At 46.1% G+C, this 20,907-nt stretch overlaps 1 protein-coding gene across 2 annotated transcripts in view; it reads right to left on the bottom strand.

Annotated features, from left to right (window-relative positions):
* Nucleotides 1-1,920: 1,920 nt before the first annotated feature.
* BACE1 (beta-secretase 1) overlaps nucleotides 1,921-20,907 on the bottom strand; it is a 41,252-nt gene continuing 22,265 nt past the window's right edge. Inside the window, exons 3-10 of one of the 2 annotated variants that reach the window (XR_012727550.1) lie at nucleotides 14,368-14,584; nucleotides 12,997-13,134; nucleotides 12,742-12,876; nucleotides 10,645-10,746; nucleotides 7,572-7,721; nucleotides 6,922-7,093; nucleotides 3,109-5,785; nucleotides 1,921-2,861 (exon numbers count right to left, since the gene is read on the bottom strand). Coding sequence is in view for 1 of the 2 variants with exons in the window: in XM_075328382.1 (XP_075184497.1) it covers nucleotides 5,544-5,785; nucleotides 6,922-7,093; nucleotides 7,572-7,721; nucleotides 10,645-10,746; nucleotides 12,742-12,876; nucleotides 12,997-13,134; nucleotides 14,368-14,584 (1,156 nt within the window). In the remaining variant the exon portion in view is untranslated. Of the gene's footprint in view, nucleotides 5,786-6,921; nucleotides 7,094-7,571; nucleotides 7,722-10,644; nucleotides 10,747-12,741; nucleotides 12,877-12,996; nucleotides 13,135-14,367; nucleotides 14,585-20,907 lie in introns of both variants that reach the window. The other variant, XM_075328382.1, reaches the window with a different exon arrangement.

Raw genomic sequence — 20,907 nt, 5'->3', positions numbered from 1 at the left:
CGGAGGGATTCCATCCGGAACCGCCTGGTCCTTACGTGTTTGTTGAGCAGTTTTAGGTCCAAAACAGGACGGAAGGACCCGTCCTTCTTTGGAACCACAAACAGGTTGGAGTAGAAACCGTGACCCTGTTGCTGAAGAGGAACCGGGACCACCACTCCTTCTGCCTTCAGAATGCCCACCGCCTGCAGAAGAGCCTCGGCTCGCTCGGGAGGCGGAGATGTTCTGAAGAATCGAGTCGGAGGACGAGAGCTGAACTCTATCCTGTAACCGTGAGACAAAATGTCTCTCACCCAACGGTCTTTTACTTGTGGCAGCCAGGTGTCGCAAAAGCGGGAGAGCCTGCCACCGACCGAGGATGCGGTGTATAAGCGCGGTCGGCGCGGAAGTCCCCAGCGCACTAACAGTCCCAGCCGCGCCGCAGTGATAACCATGGCAGCGGCGGTCAGCGCGGCAGTCCCCCTACACGAACACACTCAGCGACGCTGAAGTGTGTAATGGCACAAACGCAGTCAGCGCTGTTGTCCCCGGTGCACTAGCACACCCAGCAATGCTGGAGTGTTGCTGTGCGCGGTCCCCACGGGGACACAGAGTACCTCAAAGTAGCAGGGCCATGTCCCTGAACGATACTCGGCTCCTATCCAGCATGGTCCTCAGGAGCTGTGGATGGAGCACGGTCTCCTGTGCCTGGAGACCGAAAGGATCCCACTTCACCCAGAGCCCTAATTGAGGGATGGGGAAGGAAAGCAGCATGTGGGCTCCAGCCTCCGTACCCGCAATGGATACCTCAACCTTAACAACACCGCCGACAAGAGTGGGGTGAGAAGGGAGCATGCTGGGGGCCCTGTTATGGGCCCTCTTTTCTTCCATCCGACATAGTCAGCAGCTGCTGCTGACTAAGCTGTGGAGCTATGCGTGCATGTCTGACCTCCTTCGCACAAAGCATAAAAACTGATGAGCCCGTGGCAGCACGGGGGGTGTATAGGCTGAAGGGGAGGGGCTTTACACTTTTAGTGTAATACTTTGTGTGGCCTCCGGAGGCATAGCTATACACCCAATTGTCTGGGTCTCCCAATAAGGAGCGACAAAGAAACCACCACCTCTGACCAAGAAACATAAGATAAAACGTCAAGACTGGGCAAAGAAATATCTTAAGACTGATTTGTTGAAGGTTTTATGGACTGATGAAATGAGAGTGACTCTTGATGGGCCGGATGGATGGGCCAAAGGCTGGATCAGTAAAGGGTAGAGAGCTCCACTCCGACTCAGACGCCAGCAAGGTGGAGGTGGGCACTGGTATGGGCTGGGATCATCAAAGATCAACTTGTGGGACCTTTTCGGGTTGAGGATGGAGTGAAGCTCAACTCCCAGACCTACTGCCAGCTTCTGGACGACAACTTCTTCAAGCAGTGGTACAGGAAGAAGTCGGTATCGTTCAAGGAAAACATGATTTTCATGCAGGACAATGCTCTATCACATGCATCCAACTGCTCCACAGCGTGGCTGGCCAGTAAAGGTCTAAAAGATGAAATAATAATGACATGGCCCCCTTGTTCACCTGATCTGAACCCCATAGAGAACCTGTGGTCCCTCATAAAATGTGAGATCTACAGGGAGGGAAAACAGTCCACCTCTGGGAGCAGTGTCTGGAGGCTGTGGTGTCTGGAGGCTGTGGTGTCTGGAGGCTGTGGTGTCTGGAGGCTGTGGTGTCTGGAGGCTGTGGTGGCTGCTGCACGCAATGTTGATCGTAAACAGATCAAGCAATGACAGAATCTATGGATGGTCGGCTGCTGAGTGTCATCAGAAAGAAAGGGGGCGATATTGGGCACTCATTTTTTGGGGGTTTTGTTTTTGGATGTCAGAAATGTTTATTTCTAAATTTTGTGCAGTTATATTGGTTTACCTGATGAAAATAAACAAGTGAGAGGGGAATATATTTGGTTTTTATTAAGTCGCCTAATAATTCTGCACAGTAATAGTTACCTGCACAAACAGATATCCTCCTAAGATAGCCAAATCTAAAAAAAAAAAACCCCTCCAACTGCCAAAAATATTAAGCTTTGATATTTATCAGTCTTTTGGGGTGATTGAGAACATAGTTGTTGATCAATAATAAAAAAAATCCTCTAAAATACAACTTGCCTAATTATTCTGCACACGGTGTATAAATTCCAGAGCTTTTATTTTAATTTTATTATATATTTTAGAACTTTGGCTTGTTCCTTTTTGTTATTTCTCCTGAAAATACGAGTGCTGACAGGCTGTTTTGACCTGAGCAATCGAAACTCCAAATAGATGATGTATTAATATATTTTCAGGAGAAATAACAGAGGATCAACAGAACACAGAAATCTATTAAAAATGCTAGAGGATATTAGCGGGAAAGTACCGACTAAGACTGAGTTCACATGTCCAGTAATCCGTTAGAGATCCATTGGCAAAATAGTTCTGCAAACACTTTTCTTTTTTATCCACTGTTAAATAGCTGATTTCTGCCGGATCCGTTTTTTTTTTAACATTGGAATCTATGGAGAACGGATCTGTTAACGGATCACTATTTACAGTATCTTCCATTTGTAACGGAAGAAAAAAAAAACGGATCCTTTACAAATGCAAGAAAAAAAAATGGCTACATAGTAATGCGTTAACGGATCCGTTCTAACTGATGGTTACTGGACATGTGAACTCAGCCTTAGACATGACAGAGGATATATCCGGTCCTTTTTAAATATTTTTCCTTACGATTTTCCATTTACATCAGTTTTACATCTGTGTAATGCCCATATTAAACATGGACATCTCACCCAAACCAACCTGACAACATCATATGGACGTATAATGCTGTTACAGCTGAAAATCCTGACCTGACTACGAGTCCATACGGACATATAATGCTGTTACAGTTGAAAATCCTGACCTGATTATGAGTCTGACATGTACGGCCATATAATGCTGTTACAGCTGAAAATCCTGACATGAGTACGAGTCGGACGTAGTCAGTATCATACGGCCATATAATGCTGTTGCAGCTGAAAATCCCGACCTGTGTACGAGCCGGACGTAGTCAGGATCATACGGACATATAATGCTGTTACAGCTGAAAATCCTGACCTGACTACGAGTCTGACATGTAGTCAGTCTGAGCTTTAGAGCTGTAATCCAAGTAGAGGAGTGTTTTGGTTTTTTTTTAATGCATGCATATTTGGCTAAAAATAATTTTGTAATAGTATTTTAATAAATATTTTGAACACTTTTTTTTTCTACAGCCTCTATCACCGTACATAGAATGCTTCAGAATCCATCAATGAGCTCATTTGGATGGCGGGGTGTGTGACCTCTTACCTTTCTTCTCCTGAATGATCTTCTAAGCTCAGTTATGAATAGGAGGACTGGTCACTGGTACCTTATTCTGCAGCCTATGTACAGTGATACATAGAGGCTGTAGAAGCAAAACGCTCCTAGTTTTTTTGTTAAAGGGAATCTGTCAGCAGCTTTTTGCATCCTCTTTTGAGCGCAGCATAATGTAGGCAAAGAGGCCCTGAGTTCAACGATATGTCACTTAGATTACTGTGTGCACCCGTTCTGACACAGTGAAAGTTTTGAGATTTTGCATGTAGCAGTGCTGGAAGAGCTGCCCACGCCCACAACAGGCTTTCAGTCTACATTTCCATAGACAGAAGCTGCTACACACAAGGGGGTGGAGTGGGATTGGAAATCTGGCTGCTGAGACCCATTAAGGGCTGCTTCTCACTTGCGAGTTTCTCGCAGTAGAGCAATGCGAGAAAAACTCGCATTGGAATCGGACGCATGTTAGTCAATGATTCAGCTCTCATCTGCGATTTTTTTTTTTCTCAGTCCAAATCGGACCGAGAAAAAAATCGCAGCATGCTGCTTTTTTGCGAGTTTCTCGCACCATTTGTCTCAATGATTTCCTATGGAAGGGGATTAAAACTAGGATCACACACGCGCACCAGCGTTCACATTTGCGAGTGTGGCAGTAACTTCGCTCATTAAATATTCAACAGATGAATGTGACATCACATTCCCATAGGTTAATTAAATGACACATGTGTAATAGCTTTTATATAATTAAGATGTTGCATGAAACTAGCATTGCAAACGCGACACACACGCGAGCAAAAAGCATCGCACTTGCGTTGCACTCGCACCTAACGTGAACTAAAATCAGCCGAGTAATTTTCAGCCCAGTCGGACCGATTTTACTCGCATAGATGTGTTTCCACCCTAATAGTAAAGATAAGAGACTTAAACCATGTGCTGCTGAGACCCACTAATAGTAAAGATAAGAGGCTTAAACCATGTGTTGCTGAGACCAAATAATAGTAAAGAGAAGAAGGTGCTGCTGAGACCCACTAATAGTAAAGATAAGAGGCTTAAACCATGTGTTGCTGAGACCAAATAGTAAAGAGAAGAAGGTGCTGCTGAGACCCACTAATAGTAAAGATAAGAGGCTTAAACCATGTGTTGCTGAGACCCAATAATAGTAAAGAGAAGAAGGTGCTGCTGAGACCCACTAATAGTAAAGATAAGAGGCTTAAACCATGTGCTGCTGAGACCCAATAATAGTAAAGAAAAGAGGCTTAAACCATGTGCTGCTGAGACCTACTAATACTAATACTAAAGATAAGAGGCTTAAAGTAACATTGCAGATAAACAAAAATAAGACTGTGAGATAACAGGCGCAGGGCTGAATTCTCTGTTTTAACTCTTGCAACATGCTGTATGCAGATTACATTGCAGAAACCTACTGACAGATTCCCTTTAATTAACTATTTTGCAAAAATGCTTTGTAGCCAAAATATGCATTCAAGTTAAAAAAAAAAAATTGTCCCTATCTTTTTTTTTTTCTTTTTCATTTGCTGTAGTTTCTGCAAATTTGCAATACAGGTGGAGGAATCTAATATTCTTAATAATACCTTGGGCATATTGGATTAGTGAGGTTATCTGTCTAGAAAACATTTGGTCCCTAATGTAGCCCTTGTGGACTGGAGAGGGATACCTAACCTTCCGGCACTCAGTGCCATGCACCATTTATTAGGGTGTGCCACCACCTTGCCTCACTGTGGGGCTGGTGCATATTTGGAGCCTTTTTGCCGCCTCCATGTTTTGCCATTTGCTCTCACCACTTTTTTTGTGACTTCCTTTGCCTTTCATGTAATCATTTTAGGATGTCACCAGTAAACCAAGGCCCTCGTGAATTAGCATTTAGCATGAAGAACAGGGGACGCAGTTTCGGTTAGTCATTAATATGGCTTTGTGTTAATATTAGCGCCCTCTGTCCTAATCATATTCAGCACTGTTACATAAGAAGATGCATTTTTTTTTTTGCTTAATCACAAGTGAGAGGCTGTATTGTAAAGCTGCAAAATAATCCGTCATTTGGTTGTTTCATGTCCGGGCTTCTCTGGTAGACATCGCCTGCACAGGATCAATGGCTTTTTCATACCGAGACCCCGCTGCACAGTCCACGCTCTCCTCCTGCTGCCGGGGAGGCGGCCGCCTGTGACTGGTGGAGATGTAATTTCTTATTTCAGCAAGGAAATGTCATCAGCAAAATCATCTTGCGATCGTCTTAGGCAGCGGAAGCAGCGCCACTGGAACAGCATCAAACAGAGGGGGAGCATGAAGAGGGCGCAGACCCCCGCCATGACGTAGGCTGTCGTCATCAACGCCGACTCGTCCAACTGGGGAGTGTTATAGCCGCAATCTTCCAAGTCTGATGCGTAAAATGGACCGTCCACCGAAGCCTTGCGGGAATAGTCATGAACTGGAAGACATTAAGACACAATATGGTGGAACATTCATAGGAACTGAGCCGCAGAACCTTTTGTTTATAACCATGGTAGACAATGAGCCTCAAAGGGGTTATCCATCTTTTTTTATTTTTCACTTAAATACGTGTATTTTTTGGAAGCGCCGACATTCTGGACTGTGTAGATCTAGAAAATGAAGGCATGCGCTCCATATTAGGTTTTATTTGTGTAACATCTCATTGGAAAGGTTGTTGTACAGAAGGAGGAGGAGGTGAGCTGTGACATCACTTATTGTGAATAATGAATCTAGTGTTATCTACTGTATATAGAGGTGTTGTCAGTTGTACAGGAGGAGGAGGGTGTCAGCTGTGATATTGTGAATGGTGGATCCTGTGTTATCTACTGTATATAAAGGTGTTAGCCGTTATTGTACAGGAGGAGAAGGAGGTGAGCTGTAACATTACCTATTGTGAATGGTGAATCCAGTGTTATCTACTGTATATAGAGGTGTTGTCAGTCATTGTACAGGAGGAGGAGGGTGTCAGCTGTGATATTGTGAATGGTGGATCCTGTGTTATCTACTGTATATAAAGGTGTTAGCCGTTATTGTACAGTAGGAGAAGGAGGTGAGCTCTGACATTACCTATTGTGAATGGTGGATTCTGTGTTATCTACTGTATATAGAGGTATTATCTGTCACTGTACAGGAGGAGGAGGAGGTGAGCTTTGAAATCATCTATTGTGAATGGTGGATAATGTGTCTAGTTATCACTATAGATCATAAAGAATCCACGATTAATAGGTGATATCACAGCACACCTTCTCCTCCTCCTGTACAATGACTGTTGCCACTGTCAGACATTAGGGGGAGCACAAATAAAAACTTACAGCAACTGTCATATTTTTTACTACATTTTGGAAGCTGTGCATGAATCATGCTTTATATTTTTACCACTGCACGTGAATAAAAGAGCTGGAAATTTATCCTGAGTGGCGATCGTTATACTCCACATGCGCCGGATTTTCCTTCTTCTTCTACAGTTGCAATGCCAGGTACGACGGCCTATGGACTGGAGCGGTGCTGATTCAGGAAAAGTAAGACGTCCCCCAGGGTTGAGGGAGACGTGTGTGTAAAGTGTCTGTAACTCACCGTGACATGTGCTGACTGCAAATCCTATGCGCTTACGTGCACGGTCAAAAACAACATAAAAGCCCTCCATGATGACGGCTCCCATCACTGTGCCTGTGGAAGACTGGGATACCGCAAACTTATAGCAGTCATCCTGAGACGTAGCGATGTCCTCCACAGGGCGCAGGTATTGCTGCGGAGAGAAAAAACAAACTGATGTATCACAAAGTTCTTAAGATCGAATATCCAGTTTTTGGCTCATATTTTATTCCTGCTGCTCCCCGGAGTAGTCTGGTTTTCGTTTTGTCAAAATCCAACTAATGGTGTCAGAAATATGGGCTTTTTTATTTCACCAATGGTATTATTGCAGCTTAAAGACACGCCCCAGAGGATCCTGCGAGCCACACCCAATTGGCAAAAAAAGTGCACTAAATAAAAAGGCCCATATCACTGGAACCGTATATCGTATTTTAAAAAAACAAAAAACGGAACACTCGGGAAAAGCGGGAATAATATGAGTGTATAAACTGGACACGTTCCTATTTAAATTATACAATTTTGGCTACAAGTAGAAAGCAGACAGGATTTTGCGGAGCTCCAGTATCTCTTATGTTGGCCCCTCGGTGACAATACGCGATGGCTTCATGTAAAGTTATATATAGGAAACTAACCTGCGGCAAGATGGTGATGCGAAAAGACTCATTGGTAGCTTCGCCCATCAGATACAGGGAGATTTCAGGGAAGATATTCCACGGTGTCGTGCCTTCCTGCCAGCACACCAGCTGCTCTCCCAGCCAGAAGCCATCCGGGAATTTCTCTGTCTGCGACGGAAAAGTATTAAAGGAATATAGATAAATACATTGTGTGTACAGTATATAATGCCTTTTAAAGGGGTTCTCTGGAACGTTATCATTGATGACCTGTTTGGATGAGCGGACGGGAGTCTGACTTCCAGCACCACCACAATCGGCTGCTTGAAGATGCCGCGGTGCACCAGCACAGCAATGTACCTTGTTTAGTGACCATGAATGGTACTAGACGCCCCCTCCCATTTACTTAATTGTTGGGGGTGTCAGACCTCCTTTGATCTAATATTGATCTATCCTTTTTATTCCTATGTAGTATTGCCAATAAGAACGTTGTAACGATTCCCAGGATCCTCCCTGGTCCTTCAGCCATGTTGGTAGGCCATCGCCGACAAATCAGAGACCTTCGAACTTTCTACTATTTGCCACTTCTCCACAGCCCGTTCTGATTATCAGGCAGCTGTGATATCACAACAAGACATGACTAAAGGCTGCTTTACACGCAGCGACATCGCTAGCGATCGCACCCGCCCCCGTCATTTGTGCGTCATGGGCAAATTTCTGCCCGTGGCAGACAATATCGGTAGTACGCGTCACATGCACATACCTTAGTAACAACGTCGCTGTGGCCGGTGAACAACCTCTTTTCTAAGGGGGTGGTTCGTGCGGCGTCACAGCGACGTCACACAGCAGGCCACCAATAGAAGCGGAGGGGCGGAGAGCAGCCGCATTATCGACACTCCCACCTCGTTGCCGGAGGACGCAGGAATGCTGTTGTTAGTCGTTCCCGGGGTGTCACATGTAGCGATGTGTGCTGCCTCAGGAACGACAAACAACCTGCGTCCCAGAAGTTCAACGATATTTGGAAAATGAACAACGTGTCAACGATCAACGATATTTGAGGTAAGTGAGATCGTTAGCAGTCGTTCGTAAGTGTCACACGCAACGACGTTGTTAACGATGTGGGAGGTGTGTCACGAATTCCGTGACCCCCAACGATATCTCATTAGATATGTCGTTGCGTGTAACGGGGCCTTTAGCGGTGGCTCATTAATCAGAAGAAGCGCTGGAGATATTGAGCAGGTCCACAGGGCTCTGGTCCGATGGCAACGGAGTTCCGATATGGCCACAAGACCTTGGTCTTGTGAAACATTTTGCCTCACTCTATTAAGCTGCCATACTCCACCTAGACCTCTTTTATGAGAACCAATACTCTTGTCAAGAGCTGTACCAAAAGAAACCAAAAGTATTCTTACTTCCAGGGGAAAGATAAGTTAGAAAAAATAAATTTGCAGGATCCTGTTCAAGGGCCACATTGGCAATCTGTGACCACCAGACAGGAGCCCTGTAAATCGCTTTGTACATGCTGGGGTTCACGTCGATAATCTGAGGCCGCCAGATGGGAACCCTGTGAACTGCCTCCTACCTGCTGGGGCCACGTCAGTAAACTGTGGCTGAGAGATGGGACCCCTGTGAACCACCTGCTGGGGCCACAAGTTTAATCTGTGGCCACCAGATGGGAGCCCTATGAACCACCTCCTGCCTGATAGGGCCAAGTCAGTAATCTGTGGCCACCAGACGGGAATTTGGAACCCATGTGAACCACCTCCTACCTGCTGGGCCACGTGGGTAATCTGTAGCCGTCACACGGGAGCCCTGTGAACCACTTCCTACTTGCTATGGTCAAGTCGTTAATCTGTGACCACCAGACGGGACCACTGTGAACCACCTCCTCCCTGCTGGGGCCACGTGGGTAATCTGTGGTCGCCAGACGGGACCCCTGTGAACTACGTCCTACTTGCGAGGGCCACGACAGTTATCTGTGGTCACCACATGGGAGCCCTGTAAACCACTTCCTACTTGCTAGGGTCAAGTCAGTAATCTGTGGCCACCAGATGGGACCCCTGTGAACTACATCCTACCTGCTAGGGCCATGTCAGTAATTTGTGGTCGCCAGATGGGACCCCTGTGATCTACTTCCTACCTGTTAGGGCCAAGTCAGTAATCTGTGGTCACCAGATGGGAGCCCTGTGAACCGCCTCCTACCTGCTAGGGCCAAATGTGTAATCTGTGGTCACCAGACGGGAGCCCTGTGAACCGCCTCCTACCTTCTTGGGCCAAATGGGTAATCTGTGGCCGCCAGATGGAAGCCCTATGAACCGCCTGCTGGGGCCATGTCAGTAATCTGTGCCTGCCACCGCCAGTGAGTGTGACGTCATTGATGGGGAGGGATGAATGCATGACAATAAATTGGGTCATTCAATCAGAAGAGATGCCGGGAGTAGGAGGCCGGTCGTAACGTTCTCATTCGGCAGACATGGAGTACTGACGTGGCTGATGCACTAGCACCATGAAAAATCAATTTTCACATCTCTAGCCATCAGTGCTTCTCCATAACCTACATGGGTCTCTTCAATGAAAACCAGTATCCCCCAAACCCTAACCTCAAAATAAACCTAAAAATCCAGGTATGACAGCATTGTCTACACCTTCATGGAGATCGGGGACTCCTCTATCTCCATTACTTCCGCAGACATGGACAATGAGTGAGCACACATGGCCATGATCCATCAGGAATCCAGAAGTGGATCCCTTGTCGATAAGTGAGAAATATCGTTTTTGGCTTAATACATTGTAACGAACCCTCTAGACATGAAAGGAATCGGATCTTATGATGTATTTTGTTGCCTACACTAAATTCAACTGTAACAAACTCGCAGCTGCGAGAAGTATTCGCTCTGGACAGATTTTGTCTTTGGAAGTAAACAAAAAACTCTCCCTTCCTCTAATATCAAAAGAAGAACGAGTGATACAATATTCTTTGATGTCCTCTAGATTAATAGGAATGGTGTGTATGTAGGTGGATCCCGTACGCAGGGAGAACAGACGACTCCTCTTTGTTCCGGCTCCATTTATCGTATCCGTGTCTCTCACTCACCGAGGAAGCAGCTTTAATCGCTTTTACGGCTTCATCAAACACTCTCTTTGGCAGGCGAAGGTTTGTGGTTCCACTGTCGACGATGCTCTTATCATAGTTGTACTGAGAAAATAGAAAATACAGAATTAGGCGACCACGAAAACAAAACAAAACAGATCCTTCCTGGATAAATATTTTTTTAAAGGGAACCTGTGCACTCCTATCTGTGAACAGCGTGTCATAGCGCGGGAGGAGCTGAGCAGATTGATATATAGGTTTGTGGGAAAAGAATCAGTATATCTTGTAATTTATTCATTGAAATATCTGCTTAATCGATGCTGAGTAGTCCAGTGGGCGGACCTAATCAGTGACCGCCCACTGGACTCTAGTCAGTGACCTCCCACTGGACTCTAGACAGTGACCGCCCACTGGACTCTAGACAGTGACCGCCCACTGGACTCTAGTCAGGGACCGCCCACTGGACTCTAGTCAGGGACCGCCCACTGGACTCTAGTCAGTGAACGCCCACTGGACTCTAGTCACTGACCGCCCACTGGACTCTAGTCAGTGACCGCCCACTGGACTCTAGTCAGTGACCGCCCACTGGACTCTAGCCAGTGACCGCCCACTGAACTCTAGACAGTGACCGCCCACTGAACTCTAGACAGTGACCGCCCAGTGGGCTACAGTAGTAAAAATAACAAGGATTAAAATTAATAAATAAGGTAGATTTAATATTTTAATGTCAATCTGATCAGCTCCTCCTGCTCGACTGATGAGACTGTATATTGCATATGGATCTATGATCTTAAAGGAATTGTCCAGTGCAAGTTATTATCCGCACCGACATGGAGTGCAGCAGTGTCATCCAGTGTAAGTTACGCAGAATGATGTGATAAAGCATTCGCTTTAGAGACACGTCAATCATTATAAGGTGCCAGCTTTATTATGCAAATAGTAGGGCATGAGGGTGCACTAACACATAGGTGACGCCAAGGGTGCGGCCTCATTTGCATATTAAATAAAAGTTGCATTTTTATAAAATTTTACATTAAATTATTCATGCCCAGAATGACCAGAGCTCTGTGAACCTCCTACCTGCTGGGATCACAGATGCTTCTTCTGTCTGGAGTGACAAACTCATGGCATTGCATCCGACCTAGTAATCAGAAGAGACGCTGGGGATGGCGGCAGGTAGGATGAGGTTCACAGAGCTCCTGTTCGGCAGCCAAGCCTACAGGCATGTCCACTGGACCTCCTACCTGCTGGGATCACAGTCACTTCTTCTGTCTGGGGTGACAAACTCATGACATCGCACCAGAACTAGTAATCAGAGGAGACGCCGGGGATAGAGGCAGGTAGGATGAGGTTCACAGGGCTCCTGTTCGGCAGCCAAGCCTACAGGCATGTCCACTGGACCTCCTACCTGCTGGGATCACAGTCACTTCTTCTGTCTGGGGTGACAAACTCATGACATCGCACCAGAACTAGTAATCAGAGGAGACGCCGGGGATAGAGGCAGGTAGGATGAGGTTCACAGGGCTCCTGCTCAATAATCAAGTACTACAGGCATGTCCACTGGACCTCCTACCTACTGGGATCACAGTCGCGTCTTCTGTCTGGAGTGATGAACTTTTGAGATCACACCAGACCTAGTAATCAGAAGAGACGCTAAGGATGGCGGCAGGTAAGATGAGGTTCACAGGGCTCCTGCTCAACAATCAAGGACTACAGGCATGTCCACTGGACCTCCTACCTGCTGGGATCATAGATTGCTTCTTCTGTCTGGAGTGACGATCTTATGACATCGCACCAGACCTAGTAATCAGAAGACACATCGGGGATGGCAGCAGGTAGGCTGAGGTTCACAGGGCTCCTGTGCGGCAGCCAAGCCTACAGGCATGTCCACTGGACCTCCTACCTGCTGGGATCACAATCACTTCTTCTGTCTGGAGTGACAAACTCATGGCATCGCACCAGACGTAGTACTCAGAAGAGACGCCGGGGATGGCGGCAGGTAGGATGAGGTTCACAGGGCTCCAGTCAGGGACTACAGGTGTGGACCAGGGTGGCACTATGCCCAATAATGACCCCCTCCCTTCCCTCCACGATGATCACCTCTTTACAGTCCATCATCAGATCCTGTCCATTGATCTCAATCTTTACAATGATGACCTCGTAGTACCATTCCTTCCTGATAGGTGTGTACCATATATTACCTACAAACAGCGATGGATCAATCCCACCAATGACCTGGAAAAGAAAAGTATAAAAAATAAGAATAACATAACGGGCAATGACCACAACAGCCATCCTCAATGGACATCACTAGAAACCAGTAACGTCTCATGGGAATATCATCATCACACTCACCATGCTCCCTCCCACTGAGGCCGACGTGTTCCCCTCCTTGATGGGGTATCCTGTCCCACACAACTGCAGGGAGAACACATTGGGGACCCGGGTCTGCTTCACAAGAGAGTCAAAAAACGGTTCTAGGGAGTCATCAGGCTGGAAGAAACGAGATACGAGCTGACCAGGAATACTTCATACTATAAAACATATTCTGCATAGAGACTTTGCGCTAGATTTTAATATGACTTTTTTTTTATTATTTTTTTTTACCTTTAGAAATGAACACACCGTTCACTTAAAATATGAAAAAATAAAGACACTCACCTACCGGACTCCAGACATTTCTCCGCATGCCCGTGGTGCCCTCTGCCAAAATCTATTCCCTAGCTCACTGCTGCAGCCAATCTGTGATTAGCTGCAGAGTTCATGTAATGTTATTCGTCGTGAAGAGACTGGCGCAAGACATGGGCAGCAGTGCAGAAGAACAGTTGGGGTCCAGTTGGTAAATATTTTTATTTTTTTTTAACACTTAAACTTTAAACTCTCTCCTTCATAGCAAATTTGCAATATAATAAAATCTCCAAAGTCCATTGAAGCACCGGCGTCTCTGCAGAGACACCGACTTACTCGCGTCCTCCCTCGGCCATCCACGTGTGGTGCTGCCTCCTTCCTCTCCCTGGCCCTGTACATGCACAGGGTTCCCGGGAGTGCACTTAAGACGCGCAAGTCACACTGGCCTTCCTCTTAAAGGGCTATTTCCAGGAAATGCTTCTCAGCCTATGGCTGAGAGGCATAGTGTATTTAAGGCATCCTCCCATTAGGGGAGGTGCCTGGGCAACACATTGAGTTAGTCAATATACTAGGCTGCTAGCTAGTTGTCAGGTTCCGTTACCCCTCTGTATGTCTCCAATACCTGCATTTCGATACCTGTGTGCCCCCGCCGTACCCACTATTCCTGTCCATACCTTTGTGTCCAGCCTGCCTCAGTCATCCCGCCTGTACCCATCTATTCCTGAGTCCGTCTCATGTCCTGGGTGTCCCTGCCCTGGGAGTGGTACCTGACATATGCCACACGGTGGGCGCTTATTTAAGCCCCTCCCACTATGGGGTAAGCTCGGGTCCCCCCAGGACCCACGGAACCACTAATCCCGCTCTCTGCTACTACACCAGGTGTGAGCGTTACATCCATTCTGACTTTTCTGACATGTAATAGTGTGAACTGATGAAGAGTTACTCGCTTTGTTTTTCGGATTGGAATCCACGTTTCACTCTTTGCAGCACTTTTGGGCCCCATATCGGGGCCATATGAAGGTCAATGTGGTTTTCCAATTTAAATTTGAACAAAATAGAATTTTTTGTGTTTGTGTGGTTTTTTTTGTCTGTACTCACCCGGGCAATCTCGGCATAGGCAAGTCCTAGAATTCCCTCCCAGTTGGAGCCATTGATGAAGAACTTGTCGGAGTCAGTTATGGCTGCAATGTTTGCTGTGACCGTGACATTGGGACCGTGTGGGATTGTAACCAAATCTGTACCCAGTTCGCCCTCCCATTTCCCCTGAGTATACGGAACATACACTCCTCTTCGGACATCCCGGTACGTCCTAGACCTATAAACACAAATCGAGAGAGTCAATCAATAATACACACAGAAGTTTTGTACAACCCAATGCAAAGATGTAATCCAACTTAAATTACACAGTATCACATATATATTTTTTTCTAATATTTAAAGGGATATTTCCCATTTTCATTTATGGATACTTTTGGATAGAGCACGTAAATACAAGCAAGTTTGCAATTTACTGCTCATTAAAATTTACGACCGTTGTTGAGATATTAACGTTTTTCTTTTGTTTACAGCTCTCTGGTCTCCATGGCAACGAGCTGTAAACAAAAGAAAAGTGGTAATAACTCAAGAACGACTACAAATTTTAATAAGCAGTAAATTGCAAAAGTGCTTATTTTTACAAGCTCTATCCATCAATGTCCATCTATGAAAATGGAAAAAACCCTTTAAGACTACCTAGTGACTTATTTTTGTAGTTTCTGATTGTTTTAATGTTTCCTGCACGTGAATACAAGAGCCACAAACAGCAATAGACTGGCTCTGACTCACTGATTTCTGTAGAAGAGTTTTCTAGGCATGCCCTGTGATCTGTGCAGATGTCATGGTGCAGGGAGGGGGAGGAGGTGACCTGTGACATATCAATCTGAATCAAGTTAATTCTGCACTGGCTCCAAGCTCCTACCAGTCGGTGCATTGTGGTCCGATTTATACGGACGTCTGAATCCACCCTTAATGTAAAACCTATGAATATTCTCATCATCCTCATTTGTTTACATAATTGCTACATATTAATTAATTTGGTGTCACATATGATAAATGATCAGTTGTTTCCTATACCCAGCACTGGTACGGACAACGATGAGTACGCCAGCTGCTATTTGCTATGGTTTCCATAACTACTTGGCACGCCATCTGTCTCATATCAGTACCCAGATTTTTTTAACTCTTTAAGCTCCTGAAAGAGTGCAAAAAAAACATATTCGGTGTTCTTTACATTACTAGAAAGAAGGAAGATAAAATATAATGGTAACATAGATAACAAGACCCACTGCCACCCAAAAAAGGAATATAATAGTGTGTATATTAGATGAGAGGGACTGACCTAATGAGATCGGTCAGGGAAGGAATTATAAGCCAAGCACCTTAACTTCTTCCCGCTGAATCCATTTCTAGCTTTGACGCTAAGTGACAATATCATCTGTCCCTTAAAGCAATTCTATCACCAGACTTCCCTAAACAAAAGGTTTACATTATTCAATCTATACAGTTATTCTTTAAGACCTGATGAGGCTGATGTACTTTCTCTGATTACTTATAACAGAATGGCTGCATACTCCTTTATGAAAATGTAATCCCAGCTTCTTCCCACCTAGCCTGTCATCCTTCACAGTGTATCTCCTCTCTACTGCTGCTGAAACTCAGTCCAACTAGATTGAATGACAGCTCCTCACTGTCCCCCCTCACTGCTGCTGCTGAATCTCCACTCATTTAGTCTGCGTGACAGCTCCTCAGTGTCTCTCCTCCCTACTATTGCAGAAGCTTCGCCCACCCAGCTTGACTGATACGTCCTCAGTGTTCCTCCTCCCTGCTGCTGCATCTCTACTCATTTAGTCTGCTTGACAGCTCGTCAGTGTCTCTCCTCCCTGCTCTTGCAGACGCTTGGCCCACCCAGTCTGAATGACAGCTCCTCAGTGTCCCTCCTCCCTGCTGCTGAATCTCAACCCATCTAGTCTGCTTGACAGCCCCTCAGTGTGTCTCTTCTCTGCTGCTGTTGAAGCTTGGCCCACCCAGCTTAATTGAAAACTACTAAGTGTGCCTCTTTCCTGCTGCTGAATCTCCATCCATCTAGCCTGACTGACAGCTCCTCAGTGTCCTTCCTCCCTGCTGCTTAATCTCCATCTATCTAGCCTGACTGACAGCTCCTCAGTGTGCTTTCTCCGTGCTGCTTAATCTCCATCTATCTAGCCTGACTGACAGCTCCTCAGTGTGCTTTCTCCCTGCTGCCAAATCTACACTTACCTGGCCTGACTGACAGTTCCTCAGTGTCCTTCCTCCTTGTTGGTGAGTCTACACCTATCTAGCCTGACACAGTTCCTCAGTGTCCTTCCTCCCTGCTGCTGAATCTTTACCTATCTAGCCTGACACAGCTCCTCAGTGTGCTTCCTCCCTGCTGCTGAATCTCCACCTATCTAGCCTGACACAGCTCCTCATTGTCCTTCCTCCCTGCTGCCGAATCTACACTTATCTGGCCTGACTGACAGTTCCTCAGTGTCCTTCCTCTCTGCTGCTGAATCTCCATCTATATAGCCTGACACAGGTCCTCATTGTCCTTCCTCCCTGTTGCTGAATCTCCACCTATCTAGCCTGACTGACAGCTCCTCAGTGTGCTTCCTCCCTGCTGCCGAATCTACACTTATCTGGCCTGACTGACAGTTCCTCATTGTCCTTCCTCCCTGCTGCTGAATCTCCATCTATCTAGCCTGACTGACAGCTCCTCAGTGTGCTTCCTCCCTGCTGCCGAATCTACACTTATCTGGCCTGACTGACAGTTCCTCAGTGTCCTTCCTCCCTGCTGCTGAATCTAAACCTATCTAGTCTAACACAGGTCCTCATTGTCCTTCCTCCCTGTTGCTGAATCTCCATCTATCTAGCCTGACACAGTTCCTCAGTGTCCTTCCTCCCTGCTGCTGAATCTCCACCTATCTAGCCTGACACAGCTCCTCAGTGTGCTTCCTCCCTGCTGCCAATTCTCCACTCATCTGGCCTGACTGACAGCTCCTCACTGTCCCTCCTCCCTGCTGCTGAATTTACAGCTATCTAGCCTGACCGACAGCTCCTCAGCTTCCCTCCTATTTCTTGCAGCTAAAACTCCATACACCTAACCTGCTTGACAGCCCTTTTCTGTCCCCCTCCCAGCTGCTGCTAAATTTCCTCCTACTGAGCATGAGTAACAATACCTCAGTGTACCTCCTACCTGCTGTAACTGAATTTCCTCCCACTTAGCCTGACTGACAGCTATGTCCTTCTCCACAGCTGAATCTCTGTCTACTCAGCGTAACTGACAGTTCCTCAGGATCCCTCCACCCTGCTGCTGACTCTCCACAGGCATGCTCCTCAGTGTCCCTCCACCCCGCTGCTGACTCTCCACAGGCATGCTCCTCAGTGTGCCTCCTCCCTGCTGCGATCTTATATTGCTCAGTACAAGCTGCAGCTATCAGGCTGATTGAGCGGAGGGTAATTACACTTAGAGCATCTCATTATTTACATGGACTCATAAAATGCTTCTTTTATTACTAGGATATTACAGCTATTCTGATATGGAGTTTCATAGTAAGTACACCAGCCTCATTTGGTCTAAGAAAGCATTTTTTCCAGTGGCACACTTTAAACTTATACCCATGCGATGACACGATGTGCCATTTCGCCCTCCCTAATATTTTGTGCTGGGGTGATCAACGTATTACGGAATGGACGTTGTTAGAGCAATTATTTTTTATTTTTTGCCAACATACAGTATTTTATTATTTATTTTTTTTATTATTTTTTCTTTTTAAATCATCAGCAGCTGATAAGACAAGTTTAAAAATAAATAAATAAATAAAAAAATAGCATTTTATAGCTCAGGTCATTATAAAGCAAAAAAAAAAAAAGATAATTGGAGTAAATCCAAAGCCAGAAAGTGAAATCCATACTTCTGATGATGCAGATTTATCTCCAAATTTGTGACATTTTCTGGCTGAATTCCTAATGCGTTTGTCTTAAAGGGAAGGTGTGACCAGGACAATGCAGTGCAATCTGCACGCACCGTGTGATAGAGCGGGGGAGGCTGATGCATTGTTTTGTTAGAATCAACTCATTGTAACTTGTGTTTTCATCATTTAATATTCTGGTGTTTTTTTAATTTTTGGTCCAGTGGGCGGTAACATCAGTGATTGACAGCGACATGTGTGTTCACATTTATAAAAAAAACAACCAATGGCAGGACCACCCACTGGACCAATGATAGGACCACCCATTGGACTAATCATAGGACCGCCCACTGGACTAATGATAGGACTGACTACTGGACCGACCACTGGAGAAATGATAGGATCGCCCACTTGACCAATGATAGGCCTGACCACTGTAAAAATGATAGGACCACCCACAGGACCAATGACAGGACCAACCACTGGACCAATGATAGGACCGCCCAAAGCACCAATGATAGGACTGACCACTGGAAAAATGATAGGCTCACCCACTGGACCAATGCTAGGACTATCCATTGGACCAATCATAGGACCGCCCATTCGACCAATGATAGGACTGCTCACTGGACCAATGATAGGACTAACCACTGGACCAATGATAGGACTACCACTGCACGAATAAAACCACCCACTGGACTAATGATAGGACTGTCCATTGGAACAATCATAGAACCGCCCATTCGACCAATGATAGGACTGCTCACTGGACCAATGATAGGACTAACCACTGGACCAATGATAGGACCACCACTGCACGAATAGAACCACCCACTGGACTAATGATAGGACTGTCCATTGGAACAATCATAGGACCGCCCATTCGACCAATGATAGGACCATTTACTGGACCAATGATAGGACCGTTTACTGGACCAATGATAGGACTAACCACTGGAACAATGATAGCACTGCCCACTGGAACAATGATAGGACTGACCACTGGACCAATGATAGGATCGCCCACTGGACCAATGATAGGACCGCCCACTGGACCAATGATAGGACCGCCCACTGAACAAATTATAGGACCGCCCACTGGAACAATGATAGGATCGCCCACTGGACCAATGATAGGACCCCCCACTGGACCAATGATAAGACCACCTACTGGACCAAAGATAGGACCACCCACTGGACCAATGATATGACCGAACACTGGACAAATGCTAGGCCCGACCACTGGACCAATGACAGGACCGACCACTAGAACCATGATAGGACTGCCCACTAGACCAATGCTAGGACAAACCCCTGGACCAATGCTAGGACTGACCACTGGACCAATGCTAGGACCGACCACTGGACCAATGATAAGACCACCCAGTGGATCAATGATAGGACCGACCACTGTAACCATGATAGGACCGACCACTGTAACCATGATAGGACCACCCACTGAACCAATGATAGGACTTCCCACTGAACCAATGATAGGACTGCCCACTGGACCAATGATAGGACCGCCCACTGGACCAATAATAGGACCACCCACTGAACAAATTATAGGACCGCCCACTGGACCAATGATAGGACCGCCCACTGGACCAATGATAGGACCCCCCACTGGACCAATGATAGGACCGCCCACTGGACCAATGATAGGACCGCCCACTGGACCAATGATAAGACGGATGAATGATAGGAACGCTCACTGGACTAATGATAGGACTGCCCATTGTACTAATGATAGGACCGCCCACTGGACCAATGATAGGACCGTCCACTGGACCAATGATAGGACTGCCCACTGGACCAATGATAGGACCGCCCACTGGACCAATAATAGGATTGCCCACTGGACCAATGATCAGACCGCCAACTGGACCAATAATAGGACCACCCACTGAGCAAATTATAGGACCGCCCACTGGACCAATGATAGGACCGCCCACTGGACCAATGATAAGACGGATCAATGATAGGAACGCTCACTGGACTAATGATAGGAACGCTCACTGGACTAATGATAGGAGCAACCACTGGACCAATGATAAGACGGATCAATGATAGAACCGACCACTGGACTAATGATAGGACCGCCCACTGGACTAATGATAGGAGCAACCACTGGACCGGAAATCCCAGGAAGAGCAGAGAATTAAATGATGAAAACACAGGTTATAGTGAATTGTTTACCACAAAATTAAATTTAAAAAAATGCCGCAAAAACACAAAAAAACCTGCATATTGAAAGCAGCATTTTTACTGCCAAGAGACCACGTTTCGGCAACATTAAAAAAAAATGCAAAAACTCTGTGTGTGAACATAGCCGAAGAAAAAGGAAGTACATACTCGGACAAACTGCAACTGAAAAGATCAAGCGCAACATTTGTGTGTGTCCTTTTATTCCTCCAGTGTCCATGCCACCAGCTCTGCACTGGAATATCACTCAGGCACTGGATCCCAGATGAGCAGCGAGCGTTAGGCTTCATATCCTGCTGTCAGGCTAAGCCCTGACCTCGGCTAACAAAAAGATTTATCTCACCGAAAGGTAGTCATGTACTGAGCATATTCAGCCGGTGGGGCAAGAGTATCATATGGGTCGAGGCTCCTGCTGGAGAATGCAATCGCTGCTCATAGGCTGCGGCCTGTTAGAGGCAAGTGATTGGTC

This window comes from Anomaloglossus baeobatrachus, chromosome 11 (assembly GCF_048569485.1).
Source record: "Anomaloglossus baeobatrachus isolate aAnoBae1 chromosome 11, aAnoBae1.hap1, whole genome shotgun sequence".
Taxonomy (NCBI): domain Eukaryota; kingdom Metazoa; phylum Chordata; class Amphibia; order Anura; family Aromobatidae; genus Anomaloglossus; species Anomaloglossus baeobatrachus.
Note: the sequence above shows the minus strand (reverse complement) of the source record. Positions and strands in the feature narration are given on the sequence as shown.